Source organism: Macrobrachium nipponense, chromosome 5 (assembly GCF_015104395.2).
Source record: "Macrobrachium nipponense isolate FS-2020 chromosome 5, ASM1510439v2, whole genome shotgun sequence".
Taxonomy (NCBI): Eukaryota; Metazoa; Arthropoda; class Malacostraca; order Decapoda; family Palaemonidae; genus Macrobrachium; species Macrobrachium nipponense.
Genome location: NC_061107.1, coordinates 111,881,186 through 111,892,143, shown reverse-complemented (window position 1 = coordinate 111,892,143; position 10,958 = coordinate 111,881,186). Strand labels below are relative to the sequence as shown.

The 10,958-nt window shown below is 37.3% G+C and overlaps 1 protein-coding gene across 1 annotated transcript in view; it reads left to right on the top strand.

Annotated features, from left to right (window-relative positions):
* The first annotated feature begins 9,689 nt into the window (after nt 1-9,689).
* LOC135215596 (transient receptor potential cation channel trpm-like) overlaps nt 9,690-10,958 on the top strand; it is a 41,542-nt gene continuing 40,273 nt past the window's right edge. Inside the window, exon 1 of the mRNA XM_064250486.1 lies at nt 9,690-9,910. Coding sequence (XP_064106556.1) covers nt 9,764-9,910 — 147 coding nt within the window. The 5' untranslated portion in view covers nt 9,690-9,763. The remainder of the gene's footprint in view (nt 9,911-10,958) is intronic.

Below are 10,958 nucleotides of genomic sequence, written 5' to 3'. Positions count from 1 at the left end.
GAAGTAGGCAGTGCTTCGGAGTAAGCTTAAAGTGAACAGACAACTTCTTCTTCGAAACCCAGCAAGACATCGGGTTTCGTGAATTCAAGAGGTCTCTGTCAATTAATATTGCGTTTCGCATAGGTGGATGGAGTTAAGGAAAGCTCAAGGGAAATTCTCGTTTGCTCTACCGCAAGCTTTGCCATTCTGCCAATAAATTTAAGTTGCCACTACCGCAGTCAAGACTTTGCGATAAGGCAGTTACGGTTATCAAGGCTCGATGTCCTGCACGTCAGGACTCTCGGCAACGTTCAGTAGGATTCTTGCAAAGGCACTCATCAAAAGTACGCTCTTCAGGAAAGCGCAAGACAGGACTGCCTTTGCCATACTGCCAATAAATTTTAAGCTTTAGCAGGCATTAGTTGTGATACGGGAGAGGAAGCTGGTTGGAGAGTTTCTTCCTCTTCCCAGGATAATTTTGCCAGCTTTTTAGCCCATCTGAAAGGGCTTTTTCAGATGATAGATTTTGTTAGTTCCTAGTCTGACTACGCTGCCGAATTGAACATCGTCGTTCTACCTGACGTAAGCCCAGTTCTTTAACTTAGGATTCTTGCCCCTTCCTCGTTTGAGACGGAATCGGAAACAAAAATAAAATGCTCGACTTCCTGGATTACGTTTTGTCAATTCAGTGACTTTCCCCCATTGACAATATACTATCGTTTTGTCAAGTAAGTGGGTATCCCCTCATTGACAAAATATCTCTTTGTCCCTTAAATGGGTTAGTTCTCATTGACAAACTTCTCATTAACTTGATATTGCGTAAGCGAATAAGCTCTTATTGACAAGATTCGGAAGAGCTCTCATTCGTCATTCGCAGACTCGTACAAGAAATAGACTTGTAGACTACGTCAATGAACCCTTATGTCCAATAACATAAGAAGCTTGAGCTGACTGCTTCGATTCTCCTAAGTTTTGTTCATGAAACTTGCCTGTCAGATATGTATGTAGCTGTATTTCCGAATTCAGCTATATATATGTCTGCCAGGTAAGTATGAACAAACTTTATTGTGATATAATTTCATATTTTGCCTTGCGTTATTTTATTTCTGTTGGTTCAATCATATACGCTTGCTGTAGTTTACCTCTTCGGATGGCAACCGAGAGGTCTATGGTCCATTTTAAGGACATTTAATCGTTACTCCCTGCAGCCTTCCAGGAGTTTCCGATTTATCTTTTACCGTTGTATGGTAGTGTTCTGACGACACAAACGCATCTATATATTTAGCGTTTTCTGTTTCGCTTAAATATACCAGCTTGAGAGTCTCTTTATGCTAAAAATAACGGACCTTTTTCTTCATAGAATAGGGTAGCTGGCAACCCAGGCATAAAGTTAAGAGACGACTATGACGGACGATCGTAAGCTGCTGCTGTCACTGTCTTCTCCTCCAGTCCAAACGAGCCAGTACCAACTCGTTCGCTGTCATGCGCGGTAGGTTAAGTCTCTCTCCCCTGCGGGATTGACTGACTAACGTATCTCTGTGCTGGCAGTTACGTCTCTCTCTCTCCTGCGGGATTGACTGACGAACTGTATCTCTGCCCTACAATCACGGACTTTAGCCTAAGATTGAGGGGATTTCTTACATGAATGAATAAACATTGCATTCGTTGGCCTTAATATGTTCTACAGAGATATCTTACTCCTTTCGGTGCTCGTTACCGCACGGTATAGGACTACGAGTCTACCACAACATTGCACTATTATCTGCTCTTCTTGCTTAGGCAAAGCGCAGCCTTATTAGGGAAGTAAACATACTGTGTGAGGGAATGGATGAGCTTGCTGGGGACCATTTCCTTCCTAAAGAAGTTTGTTTCCCTGAATAGACTGCAATTCAGACCTCTACAGTTTTTTCCCTACCGGGAAACTGAAATTTTATTAAAGATCTAGGAATGATTCTGAACATCTCTCGGTGCGTTAAGTATCTCTTGAGGTGATAGAAAGAAGGTGCCGGACATCTGGAGAGGGTTTCAGATGTCCTGGATCATAATCTGAAAGAAGTGGAAGCAATTCAGTCGTCCCTCCAGTCCTCGAAACGAGTTTTTGGAACCATGGTCCATATCAACTCTGATCTTCCACAGCTCTCTCATATCTTAGGAAGTATCTTCTCTCGGTCCCGGTTCGGGTTGGGGTTTACGAGAAAGAGCCTATTATAACAACAGGCGTAGAATGGAACGATCCTCTAGAGGTTCGTTACAGGATTGCAAAAGTCCGTTCGAATCGCTTCGATCGAAGGCAGCAACTACTGACTTCCGGAGTGGAATCTTTCTTTAGAAGTATGTTGAGAGTTTGTGGAGACTTTAGGGACGTCCTTTCTCATTCATCTCTTCGCTAGGTTGAGGACGAAGAGGCTTCTTCTTCTCTGCTCCCTTATTCTCGATCCGGGAGCGGTAACATTAAACGCCATCCTTATGATATTGAACGGGGATGGATGTTTAAGAGTCTCTTTTCCCCTTTTTCAATCGCTTAGGAAATGTAATAAGATGATTTATATCATCACAGGGAGCGACAATGACGCTAATCGCCCCATGTTGGCCTTCAAGACCCTAGATTCACAGAGGTCACGTCTTCAAGGCCTCCGAGCCTTTTCCGAGAGAGTCGGTCTCCTTTAACACGAAAGGTACCTATAACCTCTCCGCTCTGAGTCTGACTACGTTCAGACTATCGAGATGTTGACAGCATAAGATTGCAGTCTTCCCTTTCCGTTTGAAGAATGGGATAAGCTGGCAGTCACAACTATTAAAGAATACGCAAATATGTTGTTGACGGCCTTTGGGCTCAGAGATTTGCTTCTGTCAAACAACAAAGCCCTTCACGATCTTTGAGTTCTGTGAAATCTCGAAACTCGCTCACCATCTACTTTTTGTCTCACCTGTTTTCTCGGAGTCAGACACTCGTGCGAGATCAGGAGACATATAGTAGCCCTGAGTTTCTTGTTGACGAAGTCGGTTGCGTTTATACACCCCCGATGATCGTTTAACATGAGACCAGGTTGGACGTCAGGCATTCGTCCTTCGGGACTGAATCGCCTTTTTGCTCCTCGCTCCTTTCTCCTGGCACCAGAAGCTCGAGTCAGGAGTGGCTCAGGAGTTGATTCGCTAACGACGTTGGGTTGCGTTTGATACACCCCCCAAGGTTGCTTAGCTTGAATCGCCCAGGCAGTCCAGACACTCATCCTTCAGCGAAGAATAGTGGCCTTATGGTCTTCAGGGTACAGCCTTGCTGTCCTTGATTCGTCTGACTGGTCAACTGGTCGGTCACCTGACGTTAGTACAGACGGACTGACTGTGCATGTCCAGATCGAAGCTTTCAAGATGGAACTTAGACATAGTCTGAAGTTCTTGATGTCAAAGCATTCGAACATCTCCTACCTGTTAACTTCTTGCATGTGATCAGGAAGGCATTTTTCTAACCACCCTAGATACGACAAAGAGGGTCAGTGAGATTTTAAGCCATCGTCACAAGTTTTGGCTTTAGAGAACACAAGGCGGTGTGCTCTCTAAGCTTTTCGTTATGGCCTAAGAATGGAAACCCGTTTTGTCCTTGGGCCAGGAGCTTGGAAGCAAGGATGGCACAAGTTAGGGGGCAGGAGCCAGAGAGAGTCCTGTGCCCTGTCAGGTCTCTCTACATAAAACTCAAGAAAGTCGAAGTCGTACGGACAATCTGCAGTGTTCCGAAAAGACCAGACTTGCCCATATCGAAGAACACCCTGGCTTTATTGTTAAGGAGGTCTTTCAAAAAGCTCCTTCTTTGTGTTTGCACAAAGATTTTAAATCTTTTGATTTGAATGCTCACGAGGTGAGGGCGCGGCCTCGGAAGCATTTCAACAGAGCATGGCACTCAGCAACATCCTGAGTACCATGTTTTAGCGAAGCAACTCTGTGTTCAATTCACACTCCCTGCGAGATGTGAAGATGGCATATGAGATCTGCTGCTCACTAGGGCCATATGTGTCTGCAGACACAATCTTGGGGGCAAGAAGTACCACTCATCCTATCCTGTAGAAAATGGTTAGGAAGAGCTCTTAATTTAGTAGTTGAGTCGCCGACAACGGTGACTTCTTAACTCTTAAGCCTTAGTTAACACACCTTAACTTTGGCTAGGTGGGTCAGGTGGTGATATATATTTTTATATATATATTTATTTTACTTCTTAGCCCTCATGGTATGGTCAATATGGTCTAGTCACGTCGTGGTCTCGCCCCTGTTGACAGATCATCTGGAGTGCACCAGCTATATAGGTCTCTACCTCGCTGGCAACTCTAGTAGCACAAGCAGACTTACGCGGCAGTAACCACGAAGTCAGCTATGCTAACAGGTAAGGAATCAAGATATCAATTATCTGCATATATATGTTTCCTAAAATCTTCTATTCTGTCTACTCCCACCACCAAAGGTGGGATTCAGCTATATATATATCTGACAGGTAAGTTTCATGAACAAAATGATATTGTAATGATACAATTAAGTTTGTTCATACTTACCTGGCAGATATATATAATCAAGTACCCACCCACCTCCCCTCAGGAGACAGTGGAAATAAAAATTATGAATAGAAATGGAACTGATCCTGATACCCGCCTCCCAGCGGCGGGAATGGGTACTAACCACCTGACTCCCACTGCGTGTGTCGTAAGTGTTTAAATTTCTGTCGGATTCGGAAAAATACAGCTATATATATATCTGCCAGGTAAGTATGAACAAACTTAATTGTATCATTACAATATCATATTGTGCTAGAGACTTCCCGTTTATTGCAAAATGAAGGTAATTGATTGAATATTACTAGACTGTAAGTGTTGTAGCTTACAGTCGCAGTTTTCGACCATTTCAGTCGAGTTAAAGTTGACCGAAAGACGAATTTTTTTCTATTTATTGTTATTTATATGAAAATATTTCAAAACTGATAAAAGCTACAACCATAGGTTGTTTTTTGTTGTATTATAAATAAAATTGTGCACATTTTCATATATAAAACTTATGCAATGGCTAATTTAAATGGTGCAAACAATACCACAATGGGACAAAAAAATTTAAGATTTTTTTTGGAAGAGTTACCGCGCGGACGTAAGAAAAAAGTTTATTTCATAAATTCACCATAAATCAAAATATTGAGCTAGAGACTTCCAATTTGTTGCAAAATAAAGGTAAATGATTGAGTATTACTAGAATGTAACAGTTTTAGCTTACAATTGCGTTTTTCTACCATTTCGGTTGAGTCAAAGTTGACCGAAGGTTGAAATTTTGGCACTTATCGTTGTGTATATGAAAATATTTCAAAACTGATAAAAGCTACAACCATGGTTTGTTAATTGTTGTATTCAACATGAAATTGCGCACATTTTAATATATAAAACTTTATGTAACGGCTAATTTAACCCTCTTACGCCGACTGGACGTATTTTACGTCGACATTTTTTGTCTCCCATGTGCCGACTGGACGTATTTTACGTCGACTTACAAAAGTTTTTTTAAAATTCGCGGAAAAATACTTATAGGCCCACCAGCCTAAAACTTTTGAATCACGCGCCTTGGGGGATGCTAGGAGTTCACGGATCAAGGTGTTGTTTTGTTTACAATCGTTACGCAGGCGCGCAAGCGCTAATTTCTTTCTTGCCGCACTAAAAAGTATCTGTGACACATCTCGGAAATTATTTCGTCACTTCGACATAATTTTTGTACCATTGTAAATTAGCCGTTACATGAAGTATTATATATGAAAATGTGCGCATTTTTATGTAGAATACAACAATAAAATACTCATGATTGTAGCTTTTATCAGTTTTGAGATATTTTCAATATAATAAACGATAATTTGCCAAAATTTCAACCTTCGGTCAACTTTGACTCTACCGAAATGGTCGAAAAACGCAATTGTAAGCTAAAACTCTTATATTTTAGTAATATTCAATAATTTACCTTAATTTTGCAAGTAATTGGAAGTCTCAAGCACAATATTTCGATTTATGGTGAATTTATGAAAAAACTTTTTCCTTACATCCGCACGGTAACTCTTCCGAAAAAAATCATACATGCGATTGTGGTAATGTTTGCACCATTTTAAAATTAGCCATTATATAGAGTTTTATATATGGAAATGTGTGCAATTTCATGCACAATACAACTAAAAACAACCCATGGTTGTAGCTTTTATCAGTTTTGAGATATTTTCATATAAATAACGATAATTGCCAAAATTTCAACCTTCGGTCAACTTTGACTCTACCGAAATGGTCAAAAAACGCAATTGTAAGCTAAATCGCTTATATTCTAGTAATATTTAAGCATTTACCTTCATTTTGCAACAAATTGGAAGTCTCTACCACAATATTTCGATTTATGGTGAATTTATGAAAAAAATAACATTATCTTTACACCCGCGCGGTAACTCTTCCGAAAAAATCATACGTTCGATTGTGGTAATGTTTGCACCATTTTAAATTAGCCGTTACATAAAGTTTTATATATGAAAATGTGCGCAATTTCATGTAGAATACAACTAAAAATAATTGAAGGTTGTAGCTTTTCTCATTTTTGAAATATTTGCATATAAATGACGATAAATAGAAAAAAAAACACGTTCAGTCAACTTTGACTCTACCGAAATGGTCGAAAAACGCAATTGTAAGCTAAAACTCTTACAGTCTAGTAATATTCAGTCATTTATCTTCATCTTGAAACAAATTCGAAGTCTCTAGCAAAATATTTAGATTTATGGTGAATTAAAAAAAAAATCTTTCCTTCCCTCCGCGCGTGGATTCTCCGCCACAAATCTCCGAAATGTGTACGTCCCTTTCTCGGAATATTTACTCCGTTTCATATTAGGCATTTCATAGAGTTTTATATATGAAAATGTGCGCAATTTCATGTAGAATAAAACAAAAAATATTTGAAGGTCGTAGCTTTTCTTATTTCTGAAATAATTGCATATAAATAATATATATAAAAAAAATTCGACATTCGGTCAACTTTAACTCGTCAGATATGGTTGAAAACTGCAATTGTAAACTAATACTCTTACAGTATAGTAATATTCAATCATTTGTCTTCATTTTGAAAGAAATTGAAAGTCTCTAGGACAATATTTAGATTTATGGTGAATTTTTGAAAAAAATATTTGTTTACGTCCGCGCGTTACGAATTCATGCATTATTTTGTGATAATATTTTCTCTGTGTTGCTGTTATCGTTTTACAATGTGTTGTATACCAAAATGATTGCAATTTAGTGTACATTACAACGAAAAAAAAAGTAACTTGTTACCTTTAACCGTTTTGCGCACAGTGCGATTTGAATAGAATTATATATGAAATTTCGTTTTTGCGCTATCATATATCGCATTATTTATATATGATAATGATAATTTTTTTCATTTCTGATGGTTGCATACTAAACTTCAGGCAATGACAAAAAAGGAGCCAAAAATTAACTCTTAATCTTGAAAACTAAGCACGCTGTGATTTTTTGAAAAAAAATATTTTTTCCGCTTCCGCGCTCACTCCGAAACCCCTCCGGCACACGAGAGACAATTTTTTATTTACCGCTCTGGCGTAAGCAGGTTAAAATGGTGCAAACATTACGACAGTTGGACAAAAAATTTCTGATTTTTTTTGAAGAGCTACTGCACGGACGTACAGAAAATGTTTTTGTTTTTATAAATTCACCATAAATCGAAATATTGTGCTAGAGACTTCCAATTTGTTGCAAAATAAAGGTAAATGATTGAATATTACTAGAATGTGAGAGTTTTAGCTTACAATTGCATTTTTTGACCATTTCGTTCTAGTCAAAGTTGACTGAAGGTTGAAATTTTGGCACATCGTTATTTATATGAAAATATTTCAAAATTGATAAAAGCTACAACCATGGGTTGTTTTTAGTTGTATTCTACATGAAATTGCGCATATTTCTATATATAAAACTTTATGTAACGGCTAATTTAAAATGGTGCAAACATTACGACAATCGGACGAAAAAATTTATGATTTTTTTCGGAAGGAAAAAGTTTTTTTTCATAAATTCACCATAAATTGAAATATTGTGGTAGAGACTTCCAATTTTTTGCAAAATGAAGGTAAATTATTGAATATTTCTAGAATATAAGAGTTTTAGCTTACAATTGCGTTTTTCGACCATTTCGGTAGAGTCAAAGTTGACCGAAGGTTGAAATTTTGGCACTTATCTTTATTTACATAAAAATATTTCAAAACTGATAAAAGCTACAACCATGAGTTGTTTTTTGTTGTATTCTACATGAAATTGCACACATTTTCATATATAATACTCCATGTAACGGCTAATATAAAATAGTGCAAAAATTATGTCAAAGTGACAAAATACTTTCTGAGATGTGTCGCTGATAGTTTTTAGTGCGACAAGAAAGAAATTAGCGCTTGCGCGCCTGGGTAACGATTGTAAACAAAACAACGCCTTGACCCGTGAGCTCCCAGCATCCCCCAAGGCGTGTGATTCAAAAGTTTTTGCCTAGTAGTTCCATAACTATTTTTCCGCGAATTTTTAAAAAAACTTTTTTTATATTGACGTACCATACGTCTAATCGGCACCCAACAGACAATTTATATCGACGTTTAATACATCCAATCGGCGTTAAAGGGTTGAGGTAATTCAAATTGCATTGAAAATGTATGCATAGCTACTACCATAGACATATCGTCTACTTTATCATAGCATCAGGATACAAACTCTGTACCTTCACAAACATAGTTATTAAATACTAAATAATAAAAAATAAATATATATATATATATATATATATATATACATATCTATATATATATATATATATATATATATTATATATATATGTGTGTGTGTGTGTGTGTGTGTGTGTATTTAAATATAAAGATATGATCTCCAACTGAAAATACATACCAACCTTGTCAATGTTTTGTTGCACACTGAGACTCGCTCATAAAAGCCATGAATTTTTTACAGAGGTCTTTTTTTAAATAAGTTATTACACTTCATTATTATGAAAAGTATATTGTACTAATTTATACACATCACCATTCAGCTTTTTGAGTTAATGTCAGAGTATACCATATAACTATTGAAGTACTTGATGTAGAGATTCGTGAATGCAGTACCAAGGTTCAAGAAATTTTTCTGAAAGTTTTATATTTATCAGATTTCTTAATTTTTTTGTCAGTTTGTCCCTTGACATAAGCTACAGACCTGGTATACATGAAAAGATGGACATAAATTTTTTTTTCATGGCCAAACTCATAATAACCTCAGACCTAATGACACTATCTATATCTTGTAGACGATTCTTACTCCAGTTGCTTATGCAATCAAGTAGACATGTGCCCATGTAAGGCAGTGATTTTTTTCTTATTTTAAAACATTTGGTTTCACAAATATAATTTTTTTCATTTAGTGAGTCCCCCACCTCTCATTTGTGCATAGATACATTAATTCAAGAACATGGATTGTGTGAAATGTCGGAATCTTACTCCCTGTTGAAGAGCTCCCATCCTCTTGTGTAGTAAGGAGGAAACATTTAAGGCTATGTAAGGCAATGGTTTGTATTACAAAAATTTAGATGTTTTAATAATTTTCATTTGGTACAAATAATAAATCATTTTGGATACATTATTGTGTTGTGATTGATTAGTATAGACACTAATAATTTTTTTCTTTTTCCTCCCTCCAGGTATTTAAGAGTTTTAGAAATTTTATCCGCTAATAAATATTTGGGGCCATTGGTAATGATGATGGGAAAGATGATTAAGAATATGGCATATTTTGTTGTACTCTTACTTGTTGTTCTCATGGCCTTTGGTGTATGCCGTCAGAGTATTCTTTTTCCAAATGAAGAACCACACTGGAGATTAGCACGACACATATTTTACCAGGTAAGGATTGTTTGACATGGTTGCTTATAACTTTGATGGATTTGAAAACATTGTAGTATAATGTGGTGGTTACAATATTTAATCCATTATAATTAGTGCATAGATACAGTTTACTTTTGTAGCATGCTAGCCATTGCATCTGAGGCCAGATGAAAGGCAATATAAATCAAGATTCCTCTAAGCTATGGAGGATGGTATTTAAACAAGGGCTATCTTCTTGACAATGCATTATGCAGGTCCTCTTATCATAGAAAATGCAATACACATATTAACAGAATAAAGGAAAACGTTATATCACAAGTACCTAACAAATATAAGTATAACATTCCTCCCTCATATTCCAGAAACAATGGCATAATAAGTCCAATTAAGAAATAATATGTACCTAAAGAACTGGCCTAACTACATTAAGTCTTCTTGGTGGTTTAATAATCCTACCAGATCTACTTATTATACCAACACTTGGGCTAGCCCTCTTTGGTGAAGTCATTAGCCTCTGAAGCTTAAAATTGCCTACAGACACAGGTGCATTTTGCTGGACAGTAGGAACACTTACGTAAGGGGTTAGGGGAGTAATCACTCCAGAGGGCATTCCTGAAGATAATTCCATTTAATGATCTTCTGGAATGTATGGCTCTTTGGAAGAAATTCTACCCTCCCTATCCTCATTGACAAAAGACTCTTGATAATGAGTAGTATTCTCACAAACACTAGGTTCTTTCTTCTGAACATTAGGACCAGTACCGTCATCAGGAGCAAGATGATCGGCATGAACAAACCTACGGTTATTTCCTGGAACCTTTACCACATACGTAAGTGGATGCTTAACCTCACCAATTACCCCAGGAATCCATTTCTCTTTTCCTTCTCTAACATTTTTTACTTGTACTCTTTGAAATTTATCAAAAAATCTGTTTAGGATTACTTCAATCTCTATGAAATTTGGCTGCTGCTTGGGAATGTTCTACTTTCCTTTGAAGGCAAAGTTTAGTCAGTGAGAGAATAGTTCTAGGGGTCCTTTTCAGAAACAGCTCTGCAGGAGTTTTCC